At 36.2% G+C, this 25,007-nt stretch overlaps 2 protein-coding genes across 4 annotated transcripts in view; both read left to right on the forward strand.

Annotated features, from left to right (window-relative positions):
- Positions 1–6,944, forward strand: part of eif4g3a (eukaryotic translation initiation factor 4 gamma, 3a) — an 81,336-nt gene extending 74,392 nt beyond the window's left edge. For all 3 annotated transcript variants that reach the window (XM_051672765.1, XM_051672767.1, XM_051672766.1), the window contains 4 exons: positions 814–960; positions 1,043–1,124; positions 2,806–2,952; positions 5,939–6,944. In XM_051672765.1, coding sequence (XP_051528725.1) covers positions 814–960; positions 1,043–1,124; positions 2,806–2,952; positions 5,939–6,120 — 558 coding nt within the window. In that variant the 3' untranslated portion in view covers positions 6,121–6,944. The remainder of the gene's footprint in view (positions 1–813; positions 961–1,042; positions 1,125–2,805; positions 2,953–5,938) is intronic.
- A 1,502-nt stretch (positions 6,945–8,446) lies between these two features.
- Positions 8,447–23,912, forward strand: LOC127426209 (cleavage stimulation factor subunit 1-like). The gene is made up of 6 exons (XM_051672862.1): positions 8,447–8,496; positions 9,380–9,564; positions 10,339–10,616; positions 10,793–10,990; positions 15,198–15,588; positions 19,246–23,912. Exons 2-6 carry the CDS (start codon positions 9,396–9,398, stop codon positions 19,503–19,505), a joined length of 1,296 nt encoding a protein of 431 aa, XP_051528822.1. The 5' UTR covers positions 8,447–8,496; positions 9,380–9,395; the 3' UTR covers positions 19,506–23,912.
- Positions 23,913–25,007: the final 1,095 nt, after the last annotated feature.

The following is a 25,007-nucleotide window of genomic DNA, read 5'->3' on the forward strand; positions in this document are numbered from 1 at the left end:
AGTGATTGATTTGATTTACATTTGGCATTGCTATTTGATGAAGAAGCAACATGGTATTAAACTACAGCAAGTGTAACACATGAACAGTGTGATTTGGTTATTGTCATTTGGGTGTACTACTGAAATTACGTAAGTTGTGCGTATATAGCTCAATATGTGTTTGTCAGCCAGTTGCATCTCATAAAATTTCATTGTGGAAGTAATGAATCCTGTTCTAGATTTGTTGCATCTCTTTAATACAAGAAAAATGAAACATCAAAATATGCCAATGCATTGAAGGGTTAAGAGCATTAGCTGAACATATATTTCATATGTAAGCAAAATGGACATTGTGTATTTGTGACATTATGTTAGGGGAGGGGTCATTTTCATTCTACACTTCAAAAATGAATGAAGGATGTTTGTCTTGTTTTCCAGTAAAAATATCGAAAAATTCTTAAAACGCGATTTATTTACTTGACAAGCAAACTGGCATAAGATTTTAAGTCTTGTTTTGAGAGAAATGTAATAAAATTTAATGAGATTTATGCTTAAAAAAAAAAAAAAAAAAAAAACTTAATTCAAAGGGAAAACAAGTTTATTGGAGAAACCAGGCTCACTGTGGGAGGCCAGATCCCCTCTTGATAACCAGCATGAATATAATGCCAATATTAGTTATTTATGTTTAATACAAGTCATGGTTTAAAATTAGTAAACTAATTAAGTGTTAGGGGCCAATGTTTAAACAAAAAGCCCTTTAGACATATTGATATAGGAGATAGTATATAGTAGTCTTAAAAGATATAGGCAAATAATATTTTTCTTTTCTAACAGAAGTTAGAGTTCACCATGTCAGACTGCTCCTCTACTTCCCCGGCCCCAGCTAAACCCAACCTCACTCTTGAGGAGCTCTTCAAACAACTGGAGCACCTTCTACTAGAGGACATGGCCAGTGATGAGCAGATCTTTGACTGGGTCGAGGTGAGGCTGAGTATATAACGGATATGAAAAATTTGCTAAAAACTATTTATATCTTCAAACAATGTGTTGGTCTTCTTTTAAGGTTAATTTGGACGAATCTCAGATGAGTTCCTCTTCATTTTTGCGAGCTTTAATGACAGCTGTATGTAAGGCAGCAGTAAAAGGTGAGTGTTCTGATGCTTATGTTTACATGCACAAAACGCTATGATAGGTTTTTGCCTAAACATAACCTTTCCTCGATAAAAGAACACCGTTTAAAGCTGAAGTGTGTAATTTCTGCTCCACTATTGTCACTAAATGAAATTGCAAAAATAAACATTGTTTTCTACTGTAATCTAATTACTTAGTAATAAAAGTAGTGAAGCACATAGTGTAGCACATTACATGTCAAATTCTTGTAATCAGATTACAGTTATTGACTTTGAACTAAGGTAATTTTAAATAATTTCTTGAATACAATGGCAAGAAAAAAGTATTTGAACCCTTTGGAATTTGCTGGTTTTCTGCATTAATTGCTCAGAATTTAATCTACATTAAATTCACAAGTATAGACAAAGCACAATGTGCTTATGTAACCGGTCCTGCTCGACCCGTTCCGCACGGGATTCGAATTGGCATCTCCGGTGTGGGAGGCGGGCACGCTAACAAGGAGGCTAAAGGCTGCAGCCTCTAGCATCAGTCGCTAGTGTGCCTCTTGAGGCCAGGGGAATGAGGTTTACATACTGCACAGCTACCTATCAGCTGGCTCCCGTTACACTCACCCCCCTAAACCTCACTCCCATCCGGGTCACGGCACCACTGTAACCGTTCCTGTTCTATCGGCTCCGCACGGGATTCGAACCGGCGTCTCCGGTGTAGGAGGCGGGCGCGCTAACAAGGAGGCTAAAGGCTACAGCCTCTAGCGTCAGTCGCTAGTGTGCCTCTTGAGCCCAGGGGAGTGAGGTTTACATACTGCACAGCTACCTATCAGCTGGCTCCCATTACATGTAAGCTAACAACACACAATCGATTATAATCTTTCATGTCTTTATTGAACACATCCCATTAAACTTTAACAGTGATGTGGAAAAGTAAGAGAATCCCTAGGCTAAAGACGACAAAAAAAGCTATTTAGAGTCAGGAGTTGGCAAACCTGGCATCCAATTAATGAAATGAGATTGGAGGTGTGGGTTAGAGCTACTTTGACTTATAAAAAGCACTCAAACATTTTGAATTTGCTATTCACAAGAAGCATCTGCTGACGTGGACCATGCCTCGCAAAAAGGAGATTTCAGAAGACCTACGATCAAGAATTGTTGCTTTGCATAAGCTGGAAAGGGTTACAAAGTTATCTCAAAGAGCTTAGATATTCATCCGTCCACAGTTAGACAAACTGTCTATAAATGGAGATGATTTAGTACTGTGGCTACTCTCCATAGAAGTGGCCGTCCAGCCAAAATTAAAAAAAAAAAAAAAAAGAAAAAAAAGAACCCTAGAGAAACAGCTTGAAGGGATCATTGGAACTGGTTAACATCTCTGTTCTTGAGTGTACTATATGGAAAACATTAAACAGGCATGGTGTCCATAGCATCACACCATGAAGGAAGCTGCTGCTTTCCAACAAAACATTGCTGCGCACCTGACATTTGCCAAAGGCCACCTTATAAGGTCCAAGAAATAAGGTCTCTGGATGTTCGAAAGCTGAAGTACAGGGCAACACAGAAGCTGTATTCAGCAGCGCTGAAGCGAGTCATGTGAAAGCCCCTTCACACCTTTTATTAAACGACTTGAAATTGCATGCACTTATTGCCCTCTTAATGTTTCCCTTCCCATTTGCTTGCTTTCATTTATCCCTTTCTTCTTCAGATGAGAACACTTCCTGTAGAGTGGACACTGCTATTATCCAGAGACGCCTGCCTATATTACATAAGTATCTTAACTCAGATACTGAGCGGCAGCTACAAGCGCTATATGCTCTCCAGGCTTTGATCGTCACCCTAAATCAACCACCTAGTATGTTGGCATTTCTCTTTTTCTCTCTCTCTCTGTCATTGCACATTCGTAAAATTTTTGTTGCTTTATGTTTAACATATTGCATTTGTTACAGTGAATGTCATGTTATTATTTGAAGTTGATATACTGTAATAAAGAATAGTAGGTTAAGGGGCTTTTTTCAAACAATAGTGTTAAAGGGCTAGTTAACCCAAAAATGAAAATTCAGTCATCGTTTACTCAACCCTTTTTTATTATAACCCATATAAGTTTTTTTTTTTTTTTTTTTTTAATCCCCTTTTTCTCCCAATTTGGAATGCCCAATTCCCACTACTTAGTAGGTCCTCGTGGTGGCGCGGTTACTCGCCTCAATCCGGGTGGTGGAGGACATGTCTCAGTTGCCTCCGCTTCTGAGACAGTCAATCCACGCATCTTATCATGTGGATCGCTGTGCATGACACCATGGAGATTGTAGCACGGGAGGCTCATGCTACTCTCCGCGATCCACGCACAACTCACCACGTGCCCCACTGAGAGCGAGAACCACATTATAGCAACCACGAGGAGGTTACCCATGTGACTCTACCCTCCCTAGCAACCGGGCCAATTTGGTTGCTTAGGAGACCTGGCTGGAGTCACTCAGCACACCCTGGATTTGAACTTGCGACTCCAGGGGTGGTAGTTACTTTCTTTTTCTTAACACAAAGGGAGAAATTGTGAATAAAATATTGTGCTCAGTGATGTCATACAATGGCAGTTTATGGTGACCACCACTTCAAGCTTCAGAAGGACACAAAATTATAATAAATTATTCCATGCGACTCATGTCTTGTTCTGAATGAATACAATAAGGTTTTGTGAGAAACAAACCAAAATCTAATATATCATTAAGCAAAACTCTTTAACGACCGTTGAGCTCTTTGCACGAGAGCAAAAGTAGTTACACTGCCGCTCGCGAGGTGGGCTGTTCATGTGAAAACTCATTTTGTTTCACTTCAACAGGACCACCAGCAATATTAATAACAGAAAACACATCATAGCTACACACAAACCAGAGAGCAGAACTTACAAAACATGTCTGGAGAGTTTGTAGTCCAAAAATAGATGCATTTCTATGCCCAGCCTTTTTTGTTTGAACAGGAGTCCTCAATCAAACAGGGAGATGGGGCTGAAGGTAGCTACAGTCACATCGTGTCCTACTCAGATGCCCAAAAACATGCAATAAAAGTTATCTTTTCTATGTTAATCACAGATTTTATCCTAAGCAGCTGCGACGGGACATTCTGTCGATTGCTTGGTTTCCGTATTTGGCGTTGCACTGGGTAACCCTGTCCACTCTAAACTGGCACCGGCCCAAAATCACTCTGATAACATTAAATTGAAGCCAGCATCTCACTTGGCGGTTAAAACTACTTGATATTTGCCGAGAATGTTAAACCTACCAACTGTTTTTGCGGAGGTCTGACACACACACACAGCTGTTCAGAATAGAGGTGACAGACATTCCTGCTCCCTTCACCTTTCTCTCAGGTTCTTCCACTTCACTTTTGGTAAGCGAAACCTCCAAATAACTGTGGTCTCCTGCACTCTCTGTCTGACTAGCATCTGGATGTGTAGCTACCTTCAGCCTCCTCTATGACGCTGTTTGATTGAGGACTTGGGTTCAAACAAATAAAGCTAGGCATAGAAATGCATCTATTTCTTCAGACATGTTTGAAAGTTTTGTTCTCTGGTTTGTGTGCAGCTATGTTGTGTTTTCTGTTATTAATATTGCTGGTGGTCCTGTTGAAGCTAAACAAAACGAGTTTTCGCATGAACGCCCCACCTCGCGAGCGGCAGTGTAACTACTGTTGCTCTCATGCAAAGAGTTCTAAAGTTCGCGTGCAGACTCATGAACGCGCGCAGGAGATCAACAGTCGTTAAATAGTTTTGCTTAATAATACATTCGATTTTGGTTTGTTTCTCTCCAAACCTTATCGTATTCATTCAGAACAAGACATGAGTCTCATGGAATAATTTATTAGACTCCTGAATTATACTTTTGTGTTCTTTTGAAGCTTGAAGTGGTAGTCACCATAAACTGCCAATGTATGACGTCACTGAGCACAATATTTTATTCACAATTTCTCCCTTTGTGTTAAGAAAAAGAAAGAAAGTCATATGGGGTTATAACAACACAGGGATGAGTAAACAATGACTGAATTTTAGTTTCTGGGTGAACTAATCCTTTAAAACCATGTCCTTAGAACCAAGCGTGAGGCAACAACTAATTTGTCCGTCCACGCTTTAAGCAAAAATGTGACAAAGCATAATCCAATCAGAACATATTTAATGTTTAATATACTGTATATTTATGTGCTGTGTTTGGTAAGTTACTCAAAAAAAGTAATGCACTATTAATTACTACTTAAAAATTGTAATTAAATTGCTGACTTTACTGATTACTTCACATTCACATTACTAATTAAGGTTACTTTCTAAGAAAAGCTTCACAGAAAAGCTTTTGTTTTTCCCGCCCAACAAATTTAAAATAATGTCTATTTTTCCTCCTTGTTCATTGATTTGTTATAGGGTTGCACACCCTTCAGCTGTCACAAAATGCAAACAGATGTACATATTAACTTAATTCATGTTTTGAAAGTATTCTATGGATATAGTATATTTTAGAAATATGTGTAACCCAAGTAAATTAAAAGTAATTAATTTAATTGAAAGTCGGTAACTGTAATCTGATTACTAGAATTTGAAATGTAACACACTACTTTTTGTACTAAAATATTTGGATTACAGTAATTAATTACTTTGTAATTAGATCACCCAACACTGGTTATGTGGAGTGGGATATTTGGACCAATGAGATTTCACTGTGCCACCCAATCCGACAAAATTTACTTTGAATTATCGTGTCACTCCTGGTTAGGACATGGTGTAACTCGACATTTTACGTTACTAAGATGGCTAAAGCTGAAAAAAGATTGCAAGGATTGTAATTTTCATCTATCTATAGATCTACTCCGAATGTTCTTCGACTGTCTTTACGATGAGGACGTTATTTCCGAGGATGCTTTCTACCAATGGGAAACGAGTAAAGACCCTGCGGAACAGCAGGGAAAAGGAGTAGCTCTAAAGTCTGTCACCGCCTTCTTCACCTGGTTACGAGAGGCGGAGGAGGAGTCTGAGGATAACTGACATAAGCAGGTAGCCGACGCCCAGAGGCCCCCTACTGACCCAAACAATGAACTGCAACTAAAGAAGACAAGCTATAGACAAACTTAACTCCTGCAGACACAGAAATGGCCAAAGTGCTCTGCAGGATGACTTTGAAACACTTGGACATCTTGAGCTGGAACCTTTGACAACATGGAGGGAACGCTAAATACTTGTACCATATATATAGAAAATATTTTTGTTTTAAAGTTTTTTTTTTTTTTTTCTTTTTTTTTTTTTTTACTTTTAAAACAAGAGACTTAAATAGGTTCTGAACTCTTTAATTTATTATTTTTTTAAAAGACTGCAAATATGGAATTCTATTTAACATTTGCAGGCGAGAAGAACATTGATAGGAATAACAGAATGAACATGTTGTATATCAATAATATGAATTTTGTTTAATTGTATAAGCAGCCAACCTGGATTTCATGTGATTCACCTTAAAACAGGGTAAAGATTTCCCCTCCAAAAGAAATAAACAAATAAAATGTTGCTTGAATGGGAAGGAGACTGATAAGATTGCTCATGTTTTAAGCTACCTACCCATCACTGATCCTTCTGCTTTAGCCTTGCTCAATGACCTTTCCAAATAACAAGAGTAAGACAGAGAATAAAAATGAAAATGCATCCTGCAAAGAATGAAAATTAGACACCTTTCAATCAACGTGTAATTACCTGTATGCATTGAAGGTGAAATGCAAGCACTAATGCAAGTCAGAACATTGCCAGGACTGCTCAGTGTTCTTGTAACGAAGACCTGCAGAGGACATGTAAAGCTTGTAAATACATTAAAGACGGAAAAAGAGATGACCCTATACTGTTTGTTCTGGGAGGGATGTTTACATGATTTTCCTAATGCACCACTTCATCTCTTTTTGACATGCAGATGTCCATCTTGAACAGCTGGGTTGTTGTTCATACCTCATTTGTAAGGTCAAAGAATTATAAACATTTAAAAATCAGTTACAAGAATAGTCAGAGATTTAATTATTTCTTTTGCACAAAACGTTAAGATTTATATTTTCTACAGGGTTCACATGGCCATGGAAAACCTGGAAATATCACAAAATATAAAATTGTAATTTCATGAATAAAAAAGTCATGGACATTTTATTTTTTAATTCTTATCTATTAGTCATGAACTGGAAACATCAAATTAATTGGTACAGAGGTGTGGAAACATTGTTTCTATTATTATCTGGGTAACACTTTTGTTCATAATGACTTTCATTAACTTAATATATATATATATATATGTACTCAAGGTCAGTAACGTATTCTAAACACTTTGGATTACTTCTTCAGCACTGGTAGATTTTTTCACTTGTTTTGACTATAAAAACTCTGCCAGTACAGTAAGACAAAATACACATGTTAAAAATACATTCTCTGAAAAATCTAAATATCTTATGCAGTGTTGTGTCTAAAACAAGATAAATCAAACTGAGCTTGTTTTAAGGATTTTTATATATTTTTACAGGAAAACAATACAAATATTATTATCAAGAATACTATTTTTGCCCTAATATCAAAGGTCTTACTAGAAAAAATGAAATTATGATCCAACGTGAATTTTCTTTATAAAAAAATATGATCATGGTAACGTGCATGTAAAATGGCTAGAAATAGCATTTTAGCTTAGCGTAAAGCTGACAATTTACACAAGGTTTATTTCTATTTCTTCTGCTCCAAACTTACTTCAAACGTACTTCTCTGTCTGCTCGTATGAATGTAACACATCATAAGAAAGTGTTTCACCGCTGTTCAAATCCACTTTGGATCACATCATTTATATGTATAAATGTTTTCCATCTGAAAGCACTAAATATTAAATGAAACAAATGACAATAAAATGCAAAGTAATCTCTTCAGTAATCAAAATACTTTTTGAATGTAACTGTAATCTAATTACCAATGATTTAAATTGTAACTGTAGTGGAATACAGTTACTTCTATTTTGTATTTTAAATACGTAATCCCATTACATGTATTCCGTTACTCCCCAACCCTGTATATATATATATATATATATATATATATACACACACACACACACACACACACATATACATACACACACATACAGTTGAAGTCAGACGTTTACACCTTAGCTAAATACATTTATTCTCAGTTTTTCACAATTCCTGACATTTAATCGTAGAAAACATTCCCTGTCTTGGGTTTTGGAGCAGTGGCTTCTTCCTTGCTGTGTTTGTATCTATTAAAATTCAAACAAAGGACAGACACTTTTAATTTATCGCATTTATTCCCACAATCCCGCTGAAATACGTCATGACGTCAGACGTACAGAGTGGCGGGACGTACGCGCAAATCAGTAGAAGGCGTGTGACTGGGGTAAGTTGTTTATTTTCTGCAACTTTGAATGAATAAAATTATGCTTATATAGTAATTGTAGTTTTTTTAAAAAGACTTATTACAGAAACAGATACAAACGAACTTTGAAATGAAACGCAGTTGCCCATATAAAGTAGAGATTTACGGCAATAGTACACTAAAATACACAATGACTGACTGTATATCACAACCTAGTCAGCTGCCTATCTAGACAGCATTATTTTTGATAGTATGGTGCCTAAACATGCTGTTAATTTAAATCGAACCAATCTAGAAAATATGTTTACAATTATGCTATTATTATAACCAAAAATGCTCTCTAGAAGTATACTGCCTACATAGACAGCATTTTTAGAATGCTAATATCACAGTACCTAAACATGCTGTTAATTTAAATCCTGCCTACCTAGAAAGCTAACCCTAATGCTGATATTATTATACCCAAAAATGCTCTCTAGGAGTATACTGCCTACCTAGACCGCATTTTTGATAGAATGCTAATATTATGGGGACCAAACATGCTGTCTAGGTAATTACCGCCTACATAGAAAGCATCTTTTACAATGCCAATACTATTATGTCTAGAAAAATGCTGCATACCTGGAAAGCATTTTTAGAATGCTTGGCCTATGTCGTGGTGCACAAAACCAAACATGCTTTTTATTTCAATCCTGCCTTACCTATAAAGCATATTTACAATTCTGATATACCCAAAAATGCTCTCTAGGAGGATACTGCCGACATAGACAGCATTTTTGTGAGAATGCTGATATTATGGCGCCCAAACATGCTGTCTAGGTAGGCAGCTCACTAGGTTTTAAAACAAACACCGCAGCAATAAACAAGCTTAAATGAATCTTCATCTTGCTGCATGCACTTGCAGGCAATAAGCAGCAGAGATGTTCCGACCAAAGCCCACGTTGAAGGACAGACAGCACCTGTACAGGCTGATCATCAGCCAGCTACTGTATGACGGCTACAACACCATCGCCAACAGTCTGATCAATGAGGTCAAGCCCCAGAGTGTGGTATCTCCATCTGAGCAGCTCATGCAGCTGGCTAAGATAGGTATAACCACAGACATAATAAGCAATTGACAGGTCACTCATATGCATATGAATGGTAGAAATCGTAACACTTAATATAGTGGCTGTTGTAATGGAAGTTGCATCTTTTGAAAGAGACATCTCCTGATAGTTTACTCAAAAACTGATCAATAGAATTTTTGTATGTGTGGGATTTGTGCCAATTTATGATGTCATTGTGGTCAAATGTTATTGCTGATATGAAATATAACCAAACATTTTGGAGTTTTCAGTCTTTCCCCATCAATTAGATAGACGCTTTATTCACATGAGTAGAAAGTAGCTGCACTGACTTGCCTTTAAGTAATATATACCATGTTCAATACAAGTTAAGCTCAATCAACAGCATTTGTGACAATTATTATTACCACAAAAATCAATTCTGACCTGTCCCTCCTTTTCTTAAAAAAAAAAAAAAAAAATTGGAGTGAGGCACTTACAATGGAAGTAAATTGGCCCCCCATTCACGTCCATTGTAAGTGCCTCACTGTAACCTACATTTTTGCTTTTTAAAGAAAAAGAGCGGCAATTCAAAATTATTTTTTGTAATAATCAACATTCTGCCACAAATGCTGTCAATTGAGCTAACTTGTATTGAACCTGGAATATTGCTTGAAAGGGACTTGTGCAATTCCAGTTTGACAAGTTGGTATAAAAAATTGTAATTCAGTCAGTATTGTAAGAAATGAGATCTACGTATGGACCTTAACATGTAAATCTGCATCGATTTAAAAAAAAAAAAAAAAAAACATTTTAGGAATGGAGAATGATGACAGCGCTGTCCAATATGCGATTGGTCGCTCAGACACTGTGGCACCTGGTGTGGGCATTGACTTAGAGTTTGATGCAGACGTGCAGACCATGTCACCAGAAACATCAGAGTACGAGACCTGCTATGTGACGTCCCATAAGGGACCATGTCGTGTCGCAACCTACAGCCGTGATGGGCAGCTCATTGCGACGGGCTCTGCCGATGCCTCGATTAAGATCCTGGACACGGAACGCATGTTGGCCAAAAGCGCCATGCCACTAGAGGTGAGAGCATTGCCACGGAGAGCAGTTACAAAATCTACCAACAGCCTTGATAATGCTGACTTTCATTTTGCTAATATTTTTGAGTGAAAATGTCTCTGCAGCCTTTCTCTAAATATCTGCAGCATTGAAAAAAAACTGTTGCAGAATGAATGAACATACGGCTTTGGTCTATATAGGTGATGATGAATGAAACAGCCCAGCAGAACATGGAGAACCACCCTGTGATTAGAACATTGTATGATCACGTGGATGAAGTCACCTGTCTGTCTTTTCACCCAACCGAGCAGATCCTGGCCTCCGGCTCTCGCGATTATACCCTCAAACTCTTCGATTATTCAAAGCCTTCAGCCAAAAGAGCCTTCAAACACATACAGGTATAGAGCACTGATTCATAGACAAACTGAATCTAAATGCCACAAAATTAACTCTGAAAGGTATGTAAGGATTTTACATGTACATTTTTATGCATTTGGCAGATGCTTTTATGCAGAGCAACTTACATTGCATTCAAGCAATAAGTTTTATCAGTTCATGCATTCCCTGGAAATTAAACCTTTGACCTTGGCATTGTTAATGCCATCATTTGAGCTACAGGAATTTTGACAACAAACTTGCAGTAGCACTTAGCTAAGGGGCTCCCTTAGAGGAAATGGAGGGAAATAATTTTTTGAAATAGTTCTGCTTTCTCACAAAAATTTCCCTTGCTATAAGGGATGTAAAAAGTACTGGTACTTCAGTACCAAGTCGATACTAAATTAAAAAATGATACCAACGTTTATGCTGGTATATACAAGCAAGCTGACTGACTGGCACATGACTGCTTTCAAATGCTTGCAAACAAATTTGACATATTTGGAGAAAAAATGAATGCACAATTAATCTAACTAAAATTGTGATAGGTCCTAGTGCGACTATATAACCTAGGGTGACCAGACGTCCCTGTTTTGACGGTCTGTCCCCGACTGGAGCTGTCCCCAGAAATGTCCCAGTTTTTACTGCGCATTCAAAACAGACCGTTAAGTGAAAATACATGGCAAGAAAGCCCCTATTGAAGCCTACCAGCAACAAGGTTAATCGTGTGCTGTTTATTTTGACCAACAGAGGGGGCTGCTCGCTATAGCAGCTTTAAGTCATTTGTCTTTCTTTACTTGTTCGCGCCATTCTTGCCATAAAGAACAGGACCAGGAAGTAAATGTTTGCAGGGTAAACTTTGACAGCGGTGAATGGGAGTCAAAAGAGGAGAAGAGAATGAATTTTAGAAGAGAGTAAGAAGAGTGATTCAAAGAGTGTGTCCAAGGGCAGGTGTCCCTGTGCTGTGGAGTCAGCTACAATAGTTCCTATATTCAATCATTGTTTATATATGTTTTAGTTCACTTTTATGCCACAGTGTCATCTACTGTATACAGTGTAGAAAAGAATGAACTCATTTGTAACAGAAGACAATTAAAAACGATCAACTTTACCTGCGTATCGGAATTTCATTGAGACATATTCAGCAGAGTATGATATACCATAGTTCACATTACTACATTCACCATGGTCAAAATACATAACATCTGAATTGTCCCCCTTTTTTAAATCATAGATAAGTAACGTGAAATTTAAATTACATATTTACGACTAGACTAGAAATGACCCGTTTTTCATTTCAGAAATCTGGTCACCTTAATATAACCGCAAAAGGATACAATTTAATTAAATATGCTGTCTGCATGTGCTGCGCGTTTTACAGTGAATGTATGAAGCCGTTCATATACTAAAATCACTGCATTAAAAGCATCACGCGCTGTGCGTGTTGTAATAGATAACAGAACAGAGCGCTTATTCATTGTGAAGCTTGTAGTAGGGGTGCACCGATCGATCGGCCACTGATCGAAATTGGCCGATATTCGCCTTAAATCCGTGATTGCCGATCGTGCTTAGAATCGGGACCGATCTTTTTTGCAGCACGCATGGAATCACACATACACTGCTCTTCTACTGAATGAGTGCTTTCTCAGCTCTTGAAGCATGACAGCGTGGCCTTTGGAGGGTGAGTTATTGCCAATTCTAAGCATTCACAAATTTAAACTTTCAGACATGATGTAATTCACAACTATGCCGTTCTGTTGTTTAAATTTGTAAAAATTACACGTGTATGAATATACTGAATCATTGCACAGTGAGCAGGAAGAGGATATAGAGGCTGCTAACGGGTATAAAAACGAATTAAACAACAAATAAACATGCAAATACAAATTTGAGTATACGTGATGTAACATGAGTCGTGACAATAAGCCGCTGTGTGGAGCAATAGAGACTGTTTGAGCCTTCATGAGCGCTTTTAGCTTCACTCCCTCGCGGTGTCAATCAATATCTCATCATCAGTCACTCATCCCAGCGCTATGCTGTGAGGATCCCAATTTAAATATGATTAATGTTGGTCACAATACCACTAATAACGGATATAACTGTTTAACCTTCAATAACGGCACAGCGTCTTCACGCATTTGCTTAATAATTAGTGATTTGTGTTGCAACAAGATGCCAAAGACAGTAAACAAATCATAAATATGAATGATTTCTCACCGGAGCAGTTTTAGAGCTTGTAATGGATATATTTTTCCACTTTTTGAAAGTATCTCTGCTGTGTGTGATGCTCTCACAAAGACCTTTTGATATTGGCAACAGAACTATTAATAACTGTTTTCAATTCAAATAAATGTGAGCAATTCACAATGAATGTAATTTTGGTAGCACTTAATAAAAAGGTTTAATTTCTTTAACATTAATGCATTAGGTATCGTGAACAAACAATGAACAATATATTTTTACAGCATTTATTAATCATAATGTTAGTTAAAATACAATTGTTCATTGTTAGTTCATAGTGCATTAATTTGCATTAACTAATGCAACTTTTGATTTCAAAAATGTAATAGTATATGTTGTAACTAACATTAAGTTCATTAGTTCATGTTAACTAATGTTGTTAAATAATGTTAACAAATGGAACCTTTTTGTAACGTGTTACCGTACTTTTACTGTGTGGGGCATAAACTTAAAACTGCAGCATATAACTTGCAGAAGTGTGGCAAAGGGCACTTTAAGAAAAAATCGGAATCAGCCGATCTTAGTGTTAAAAACATCAGAGATCGGTATCGGCCTCAAATTTCCTGATCGGTGCAACACTAGTGCGTAGTGCATGCAAAGTATGTTTATATAATTAAATCGCAGCATTTTTCATTTTAAAGATCACACTGTGCAGTTTAAACAACTGCTTATCTGGAGGTGTGAAGCTACGGTCAAAAACACAAACTGAAAAGCTTTCATGTCAAAATAAAAGCTTGAATCAACTTGTTAAAAATGTTATTACTGTACAGTAAAATGTAATATTGACTATATCAAGTTTTTATCCATGCTTTCATTTATACCGTGTTGCTCTGTTGTGCAGCACTTTAATTGACAAAAAATAAGACCAGTGTTGTGTTTTAGATTATGCAGTGAGGATCTTTACAGAAGCACTTTTTTTAAGTTTTGATGCTGAAGCTGAATTAAACTTCAAATTGTGGAATCCAGAGAAAACAAAATGGATATAATAAAACTGTACACATTTTTTTGCATAGTGTCCTTCTTAAAAAAAAAAAATTACAAAAAAAATATCGAAACAGTGTATACTTAATTGAAGGAAACATGCAGTTGTTTTAATTTATTATTTACAATGATATTTAACTTTTATAATAGGCTAAAGAAGTGTGTTCAATAGCATATTATCCATATTTGCTGTGAAAGTTTACTGGTAATGGTACCGACTATTGAAAGTTTGGTATTGTAACAACCCTACTTGTAATATCTTTATCCATCCTGCACAAAAATTAACCTGGGTTTCACTACAGTAATCATAGTTCAACAATGGTATTTGTAGTAAAACCATAGTACCCAAAAGTTATACTGTGGTTTTACTACAGTTACCAAATTTTTTATTTGTGGTACAAATAACATAAAAACAAAAAAAAAACAAAAAAAATGGTTTCCACTCAAAAACATGACCTTATGAAAATGAACAATGGTTTCACTAGAGTACAGTTTTTGTGGTATAAATTTGGTAAGTGTAATCATGGTGTTACTTTAGTATAACTATAGTGTATTGTTTAATATGGTTTTACCACACATACCATGGTTAAAATATGGTTAATGCTGTATAATGATGGTGAATTTTGTGGTCGAACTGTAGTTACTGTAGTAAAACCATGTACATTTTGCGGTAATTGTGGTTTTACTACAAATGCCATAGGTCAGCTGTGGTTACTGTAGTAAAACCATTGTTCATTTTCGTAGGCGATGGTTAAGCTATTGCGAGGGAATCAAAAATAATTGCTAGGGAATGCAAAACTTTTTGTGAGAGAACGTGAACGTTTTTAGAAAATAAATTCCCTCCCTGTCCTCTAAGTGGCACCATACTTGGCACCCTGTTGAAAATGTTTTTTTTTTTTTTTCTCATGACTTATTTGGCCTTCAGTCACTGTATTTAAGAAGTTTGCATCTGTCAATTTCTTTTTTTTGTTTGTTTTTGTTTTACAACCCTCCTCTCCTTTTCCACAGGAAGCTGAAATGTTGCGCTCTATCTCCTTTCACCCCTCTGGGGATTTCTTACTGGTGGGCACGCAGCACCCCACTCTGCGCCTATACGACGTCAACACTTTCCAGTGTTTCGTGTCCTGCAACCCTCTGGATCAGCACACAGATACCATCTGCGGTGTCTGTTACAATCCCAGTGCCAACACTTACGCCACCTGCAGCAAAGATGGCAGCATCAAACTGTGGGATGGAGTGTCTAACCGATGTGTGACTACTTTTGAGAAAGCTCATGACGGCGCTGAGGTCTGTTCAGTCGTCTTCTCCAAGAACTCCAAGTATATTCTGTCAAGCGGAAAGGATTCTGTCGCCAAACTGTGGGAAATTTCAACAGGAAGGAATTTGGTTAAGTACACAGGTAAGATTAAGGGATTATAGTTGGGGTTATGCATATTACTCAAATAATATTATTTACGTGGAATGCGCTGAAAAAATGAATTATGCTCAAGTGCACGTCTGTTTGTGAGGGTTCGCACGCACAAAGTGACATCATCATGGCTGTCGCCTAGGCTTCACGGTTATGCACATGCCAAAGTTTTTAACTTTTCACACAGTGCCAGCAGGGCAGAGTAAAACTGCTGCGAGGTATGTTAAAAGGACAGTGTTTTCACCGTTAAATGACCTGTTACAGCTCCACAGTTCTTGTTTAGAGAGACAAGTAAGCTTGAGCTTCTTATATTGCTTTAATAAAACGATGATTACATGATATAATGTGGATAAAACAAATATTAAGGACACACATTTTCATTAAAATGTCATTTTGACCAATCAGCCTCAAGGACCAGAACTATCTGTTTTGTAATACATATTATGTTGGTCTTATATATTACTAAATTGAAGTAATGGTGCATGGGTAGTTGACATGAAATACTCTTGAGAAGTTGACATATCCTGCAGTATGACATGCTGCACTTTATCTAAAACGGTTCATCCAAACTTCAATCAAATGAAAATAGAACAGTCAATTTTCAAATTTTCTTTTTTTTTTTTTTTTTGGCAAATAATGTGCTGAACAACAGAGCATCACATTATAAATGAAAACATTGATGCAAATGTATTCAACATCACTCTTGCTTGTGATATACTGTAGGTTTAACAATAATAATAATAATAATAGGGCTGCAACTAACGAGTATTTTTGATAATCGAATAAGCTTAGATTATTTCTACGATTAAACGGATAAAAAATAAAATTTTCTTTCCTGTATTTTAATTAAAATATGATTTTTCAAAAAACTGAAATGATAAAAGGCGTAAGGATTTGGTTTGATTTACTGAATTCACGATTCTTTACTCTCACAAACCTTTGAACAAAGCCTGAATCATAAAAAGTTTCGTTTTATTTTTTTATTATTATACTTTGAGGACATATGCGAAACAGTTGCTTAACTTGTAAAACTTTACAAAAAATGCTCATCATTAAAGAGTAAAATGATCTACAGGGTATGGAGTGGGACAAAAGATCAGCCCAGCAGAGGGCAATAGTGACACGAGAATAGAAATATTAATAATATTTAATGTTATTATGTAATAAAATAATGTTTGCCATTGTATAAATTTACTAGTGAAATCAGACATTACATGATGTGGCATTATCAGGAGGACTTTCAAATATCAGGACCCTTAGCATTACTATACATTATATTCAGCATTACATACAGTTTAATAAAGTACAATCATCTGTAAACAATGTGTAAATTCACTCTCGCGCTGAAAAGACTTATCCCAGTGCTCACTGTATTACATGCGCTTACATGGGCAGGAGAAAACACTTTAAAAACTGCTGAGACTTCAGTCTGATATCCATGAAAGCTGCACAACTGATTACACTGAAACTGAAATCGTGGTATGATGTTGGACAGTTTAATCAAAATGACTGCGCTCCCTTTCTCCATTGCGATCGGTTTGATTGACGTGGATGTGCACGGTCGCTTGCTCGTTAGAGTTTAACAGAGACATACTTGTGGTAAGAACAAAACGTTTTGTGAAATATGCGACTGAATTTGAATTCATAACATGTTTACATTATAAAACATAGACAATAGCAGTAAAATGTAAGTGATGCGCTGGAGAGAAACAACTCTTCAGTGCATCAAACAGCACAAGCGCTCTGTCAACGCATCTGAGGCAGCAACCGGTCCACATTAAACTGTAGACTTATTATGATCTTCTTATAAAGTGCTCTTGTGCGCTGGACAACATGGGTCATGTTTTTTCCGCTACAACTTGACTCCATTGTTTTTCAAACGAGTTTTATCATGCAACACATTTTTCACTGGGCTGTGAAGTGACGTCACTGACGGGGCTTCTCCGTGCTTACTGCAAATATCCAACTAATCGATAATGAAATTCGTTGTCGATGATTTCCATTATCAATATTTAGCGATTTTTAGCGAATAGTTATTGCTACCCTAAATAATAATAATAAAATACATTTTACTAAACACAAGTAATATATATTTGTTGCGATTTTTAAAATTTTACGTGTCAAGCTTTTATTTTGAATCAAACTTTTATTTTGATCTGAATGCTTTTCCGGTTTTGTGTTTTGTCTGTAGTTTCACACTTCCGGATCAGTGTCATTATAGTTAACGAAAACTAACAAATCATATTTGTCATAAAATCACAGTTTCATTACTGTATGACAGCTCTCTCTGCCATATTTGTGAACAAAGCCCATATACTGGACCTTCTGTGCACTGTGAGATCATCGATCATAAGCACTGCGACATGATGAAACTTTGCTAAATGGTTTCTGTTTATAAAGCTTAATAAAGTGTTACCCTTCATTTACATAACCAGAAGGGTTGAAACCAGTGACATGGTTTCATTTCACACAATTCTAGCAGTGAAGGGGTAAAACACTTGTTGGTTATTGCTTTTTTTTTTTTTTTTTGCTCTCTGAAAATGTCTGGCCTAAATCTTAGACATTTTACGTCAAACATTTTTGACATGTTAATTGTCATTATCTGTGTCAATTAAATTTTGCCTATAACATAATTGATTCAGGTCCAATTAAAATGTAAATTCATTCAAATGTCAAATTGAAAATGTTAAATCCATAAGACCCAGACTACAATTGTAAAAGAGGAATGTGATGAGAATGTGTACCTTGTGTATTTACCGTGTGTATAGCTACTGTCAGTCTATAAACTTCTTTATGAAGATGAGCACAACAAAAGATTAAGCATAAACTTTATTTGGGACATTTTAAACAGATATAAACCGCAGACTGGTGTGGGAAATATATATATTTTTTCATTTGAATGGATGAGGAAAAGCAATTGCCAAATGCTTTTTAAAACCAATTTTAAAAATGACTTATTAATGTGCTGTTTTATTGCTAAATAGAAGTACATTTTAAAACATGAATTATACATATTTAAATGTGTCTATTTATTTGTCCATTTATACATTGGTTTATTTATTCACATTTTTATTTTCAAATTAATAGATTCATTTAATTTGCTTCCATACTAAAGTACCGGTACTTTTGATATCACTAATGGCATCTAAAATATAATTGTAGACCAACAATTGAAAATATTGCAGATGGAACACAAAAACACCTGTATTATTTATAGCGTATTATCTTTTGGGGGGTGGGGGGCTTTTTCTGCAAATATTGATATGTGGTTTATTTGATTAATTAATCGCCATTTTAAATGATTGACAGCCCTAATTTCAACATAAAATCAACTTGATTAAAAATAAAGCATGATATGCGTCAACTATGAATAAACAACATGCCAAAGATTAAGGGCAAACTAGTAATTTAAAGAAAAAAAAAATTCCATGAAATCATTTAGTTTCTCTATCATTTTGCTTTCTTTGAAATACCACTGCTTTTGATTTAGTCAATAATTCAAAATTTACAATTTTGACATATAAGTTGGAAATACCATTTCTGTCCTCAAGCCACCTGTCTGATATTTTTTTTTCTTTTTTTTTTCTCATTGTTAATGCATGCATGCTGTTCTACCAGCTCACCCTCATTGTGTTTCCTGTTTTGCAGGTGCAGGGCTCAGTGGGCGACAAACACACCGCACACGAGGTGTCTTTAACCACACAGAGGACTACGTGCTTTTGCCAGACGAGCGAACCATCAGTCTGTGCTGCTGGGATTCAAGAACTGCAGAGAGGAAGAACTTGCTCTCTTTGGGTCATAATAACATAGTGCGCTGTATCGTTCACTCGCCCACCAACCCAGGCTTCATGACCTGCAGCGATGACTTCAGAGCGCGCTTCTGGTATCGTCGCACCACTACCGACTGAGGAACGCTTGTTTGTCTTAAAACCAAACAAGAATCAGTTCATCAGCTGGTCCCAACCCAAACCCAAAAATGTCCACACTGTTAAAGAAAGAGTTCGCCCCATAATGACATTTTTTCCATCATTTACTGACCCTCATGTTGTTTCAACCCATATAACTCATGTTCAGTCTCAGTCACCATCACTTTCACTGCATGGATAAAAAAACAATGCAAGAAAAAGGTAAAGCTGACAGTCCTGCAGGTTTGGAATAACATGAGAGTGAGTAAATGATGGCAGAATTTTCCTTTTTCAGTGAACTGTCTCTATAATTGGTCTTTTTGTCAGCAGACTTTACAGGTTTTGTCACCAGAGCTCTGTATCTTTTAACACAATTTTTTATTTTTATTTTTTAAAGCATCAGAGAGATGGTCATCTCTGTTATGATGACTGCAGTACCTTGGTGTTTGTTAGGCGGTGCTGTTTTATAAATGAAAATTAGATACACTTTCTCAGATTTTTAGGATTTTACTTACTGTAATGATATTGCATATACAGTTGTGTTATTTGTATGTTTGAAAACAGCGTAGATGGAGTATAACTCCAAATGGCAAGTGCCTAAATGTTGCATCTTTTCACTTTTAATTTGTGTACTGTTGCTTGTTGTTTTATATTAAAAGGGTCTGGGAGAAAAGACTGTTGTTACATATATTTGGCACATCTGCAGGATTTGTACAGTGCATTATAATTTTTTGGGGATACCACAGTTTTTAGTAGTGCTTGCTATTGCTTATACTTAGGGTTACGGACATGGATGAGACCTAATATTGTGTGGCTTGTTGAGACGTCTATTGAGCCCCTTAGAGGACATGGGGGGGGGGGGGGATTTTTTTCTGAGATAGTTTTGCGTTTCTTCTCAATAGCTTTGCATTCCCTTGTAAAAAAATATTGCATTCTCTTGCAATTAGGGATGCCGCGATTTTTCGGTTTAACTGCAAGAATTTAGAATCCACAGTTAAAACCGTGAAATGCTTTATTTAGGTGTGGCAGAAATAATATACATAATGTTTAAATATATAATGTAAAAGAGTTATTCATAAGATTTTATAAGCCTAAAGGCCCAAACGTACAATACGTAAGTACGTGAACGCAGACACATCTTGCTACAAACGCTCTATTTTAACGTTGCATTGCTCTATTTTTTCCATCAATGCTTTTTGCGCGCCCTCGCAATGCATTTTGCGTGCCCAGAGGTTTAAACCACTGTGCACACTTTAGCAACACACAACACCTGAACATCGTGGTGGCAGCTTTTGCATGTGCATGCACCTTTTCTTCAATGTCAAAATCCAGTAAAGTATCAAATTAATCCATAAATACTAGGCCTATTTAACATTCTTTTCCTTCCTCAAACCATTTTGAAACCTATTTGCTGTCCTTTTTTATCAGTTGTGCATATCAGTCTATACCATACAACTTGCAGCATGGTTGGTTTTCACCAACTGTTCATCTGTAAATTTGTTGTGGTTTACATCTATGAATATCTTATTTGTGGCTAATGGTTGGAGCAAGTTCTCACGAAAGAGTATGAAATGCAGTGCCACCCACAAATAGACAAAAGTGCATATTACTCATTTGCAGAAACTGTAACCACTGTTCGCTGTCTGGCAGATATTATATAGAATACTCCAGGGAATCACATTTGAAACATCCTCATATGTTAATATCAGTTTGTGTACCCAATTGTTCTGGACTATTGCTTAAAAGGACTATCATGCTGAACTTTACATTTTTCTAGCCAGGTATTATAATAATAGTTCATGTTCGCTGGTCAAATGCAACAGGTGAACAAAACTAAAACACTTAAGAACCATTAGTAGGCTGTATACACGTCGGTTAGTGGCTAAACTCAAGCAATTTTGTTTACAGATGATAGTGTTTTATATTTTATAGCCAAGATAAATTCTACATTTAAAATAATTGTATGAACTCCATTTACATTTAATGTTAAAAATTATTTTACACAATATAAAATGAACAAGAGCTGTTCAGTTAATGAAACCAAACTTTAGTGTATTGTTTAGACATTTTTATTACGTGTATAAAAGGTAGTGTAGTTAAGTAGGCTCACTTGTCTTTTTGAACAAGAACAACTGAGGAGCTGCAACAGGTAATTTCGCTGTGAAAACATTGTCCTCTTAACATTATTTGCAGTATATTTACCTGGTTTTACTCTGCCTTAAAAGCACAGGTACATCTGCCCTGCCTCTTTCCTCGAATCCGTCCAATGGTATTGAAGCAATGTGCGCGCACCGCGCGAAAAGTTACAAAAATTGGCATGGGCACGACCACGCGAAACATCTTTCTGGACAGAGATTGCTGTATTATTGTTTTTATGCTTTAACAAATTGGTACAGATTACAGAATCTATTGTATTTCTTCTAGACATTCATTCAAACGATATTAATTTTGATTGTACTTTAATATTGCTTTGTCTTCTGGGTAAATTTCATATTCACAAAGCCAGAATTATTCATACTAAATCTAATTTTACAATGTTTTCTGCTGGTGTTAAGTCCCATTTTGCCTCATTAGAGAAAATGTCTAGGCCACTGAATACCAAAGCATCCAAAACATTTAATATTCTTAAGGCTGCCGTAAAGAAAATGTCATTCTTATTTTTAATTTATGATGTATTATTATGAAATGCATTCTATTTGAATGTGTTTGCATTGTATTTGACTGTGTTGTCCGTATGCCCCCACTGTTGCTGTATGTTGTCATCTGTTTGTTGGCATAATATATTTTTTTTAAAAGACAGTGTGAAACGAACCTTTGTGGAGGCCAGGCCACCACGATGACATTATTTGTGCGCGCGAACACTCGTGAACAAGCGGCTGTATCGAGTATAAACCAGGCAATGTGTGCAAATCAATGTTGCGCGCATGCCCGTTAAGGTTTTGACGTCGAAATTGGAGAATAACCCAATGATCTCATGAAAACGAAATTTTCTCATGTTGCCAGATTTTTTAATAAACTGATTTTTAATAGTTATCAGCGTATAAAGCTGTTCAATTTATTGTCCCCAAAAAAACGTAAAAGAAATAGCATTTTCGTGCGGTCCGTATAATGCTTTAAAATTAATTTTTCAGACCATACCAATCCAAATGCAAAAATTGAAACAAGGTTTGAAACTTTTATTTGTAATTTTTTCCGGTTACTGTTACTAAAATTTAACTTTTTCTAAGTTATGACTTTAGAAATAGCCCGGGGGTGTGGGTTAGGGAACGGACTGCATGTAGGTTGAGGAGTAGTTTAAAAGGCTTGCCCAGGGGTCGACTACTGAAGGCACACGTGCCACCTTTGCCACACAGAGGGGTTGGCATGCGGGCAATAGCAAGAGAGTAGACAAACAATTCGTGCGACTTGGAGCCAAGCACGTCTCTGCACTTTAAGAGGGTCGTGCAAGCATAAAGGGTTTGGCTTTCCATTGCTCACTCCGTGCAGTGAATGATAGGGGTTTGATCTCTCGCTGGCTGGCAGAAGCTGGCACTGACGGATCACATGTCATTAGGCTACATAAATATATTGTAATGGATCTATTCTAATGAATGAATGCATTTATAAGGAATTTACTTGCATGTCATTTTTGGAATTGGGAGTTCTTCACTTATAGTCAGCCACCATGCGGCAGTTTTCTTCCAGTGAATATCATTCAAGGAGAAATGGACCTGGTAAACTGACACCCTTTTGGAGCTATGCCTGCAACAGGACTACAGTGGTTTTCGGTTTTGTCAGGCACGTACACTCACATGGTTGTGGTAGTTTTCCTTATGTAGCAACTTGTTAGCAACATTTTTTTTAAAAAAACACTGTGGCTTCAAAATTCACGTTTGAGATATGACTGTGTGTAATTTATGTTGTAGAACAAATTTCCAGGTATCCTCAAGTAATGTTCACCAAAGACCTTATTTTACCCCATTAGTAAACTAGGGATGCACTGATATTTATCGGCCAATTATTGACCAAATTAAAACCATCGGCATATCGGTTATAAGCGTGAAATGAAAAACCGATGATTGATTTAAATATAATTAGTAACACACTTTGTAAAAACTCTTGTGAATTCCAATGCACAATACAGAAATGATAATAGCCACATTATGTGGAAGGGATGGCACTCCTAAGAACATGTAATATTTAACTTTTATTCCTTCTCGTTTTTATTTTAATGCGGAAAAACGATATATAAACGGACGTGTTCGTAGTGAGGGAAACCATTCAAAACGCTTTGAAACCAGCAGGCCGTTGTTTCTGTGGAATTGTCAACATATGCATAGTATGAATTTGTAATGTTCTACAGTACATACATGTAAAATGTGAGTTCTGTTGTTTTGATCTGCAAAAACAGAAGTGCACAAATATTTTAGAAGTACAAAATAACCTTTTTTCAAATCAATAAATATGTTAACATATTTAGTTATTTTTTCTTCTATTTATCTTTCATTATGGCTCTCTTAAATATTTTGGCATGTCATGTGTTCAACAGATCTAATCCAAGTTCGATGTAAATTAGTTATTGTTAGAACAGTGAAAAAGCTTTTGTAACTCTGTACATTTTATAGCATAATTCCAGTGATCTGATGACAAAATAAGGTAAGTGGCAAATTATCAGTATCAGTACTGGCCTATGGTTTTTTGTTAAAATCTGTTTCGGCCAAAAATGATCATATCGGTACATTCCGTTATAATAAAAAGCCAATCCCGAGGGAAGGTTCACCTACAAATTAATGTCACCGCTAAACAGCTCTATTGGTGTGCATAAAAACACACTTGTTAATGTCAAATAGTATGGTAATGATGACTAAAAATAGGTTTTTATGCCCTCAGGCAAGTACTACATTTTTGCATTAATCTTCTTCAAGGTACAATTACCTAATATATGTCTCTATATTTGACTCAGAAGGGTAATTCCTACAGTGGTTTCAGGATCCTCCTTTTCTTGTATTGGTAGTATTTTTTTTTTTTTTTTTTTTTTACAAAGTGGTCAGTTTCAGAATGGTATTTATTTATTCATTCATATAGTTTTGGATTACATTTTAGGGAAGGTTGAATGAGCTCTGTGGCTTTACTAAATAAATGTTTTCAGACATAATCTACATAAAAGTCAGTTACTGTTGTAACAGCATATCTCTACACTGCTTTCATCAAACCGTTTCTGGATATTATTTCTTTGAAGAGTATGCAAAAAAAGTAGTTTCTAGTTTTATCAGTAGATTGTTGTCTTTTATTATAGCAAAAGCTGGGGCGTTGGACTTGATTTAACTTCTTTTGTATAACACATTTTAGATTGTATAAAATTAGCTTTATTTTCCCTTTGAATACGATTTTGGATTTCACTTAAGATGTCAGTAAAACTGTCAATCTTTTAGAGGAACTGGTCTGATCTGATCACAAAGGGTGGCTATAGTAAGGTGCAACAGTGCCCACCATCTTTTTCAGCTATCTTGGTTCTGTAAGTGTTTT

This window comes from Myxocyprinus asiaticus, chromosome 35 (assembly GCF_019703515.2).
Source record: "Myxocyprinus asiaticus isolate MX2 ecotype Aquarium Trade chromosome 35, UBuf_Myxa_2, whole genome shotgun sequence".
NCBI classification, from domain to species: domain Eukaryota; kingdom Metazoa; phylum Chordata; class Actinopteri; order Cypriniformes; family Catostomidae; genus Myxocyprinus; species Myxocyprinus asiaticus.

Coding starts and splice junctions, on each gene's coding strand:
- LOC127426209 (XM_051672862.1), top strand. CDS start 9,396: ATGTTCCGACCAAAGCCCACGTTGAAGGACAGACAGCACCTGTACAGG. Junction 10,617..10,792: donor AAAGCGCCATGCCACTAGAG/GTGAGAGCATTG, acceptor TGGTCTATATAG/GTGATGATGAATGAAACAGC. Junction 15,589..19,245: donor GAATTTGGTTAAGTACACAG/GTAAGATTAAGG, acceptor CCTGTTTTGCAG/GTGCAGGGCTCAGTGGGCGA.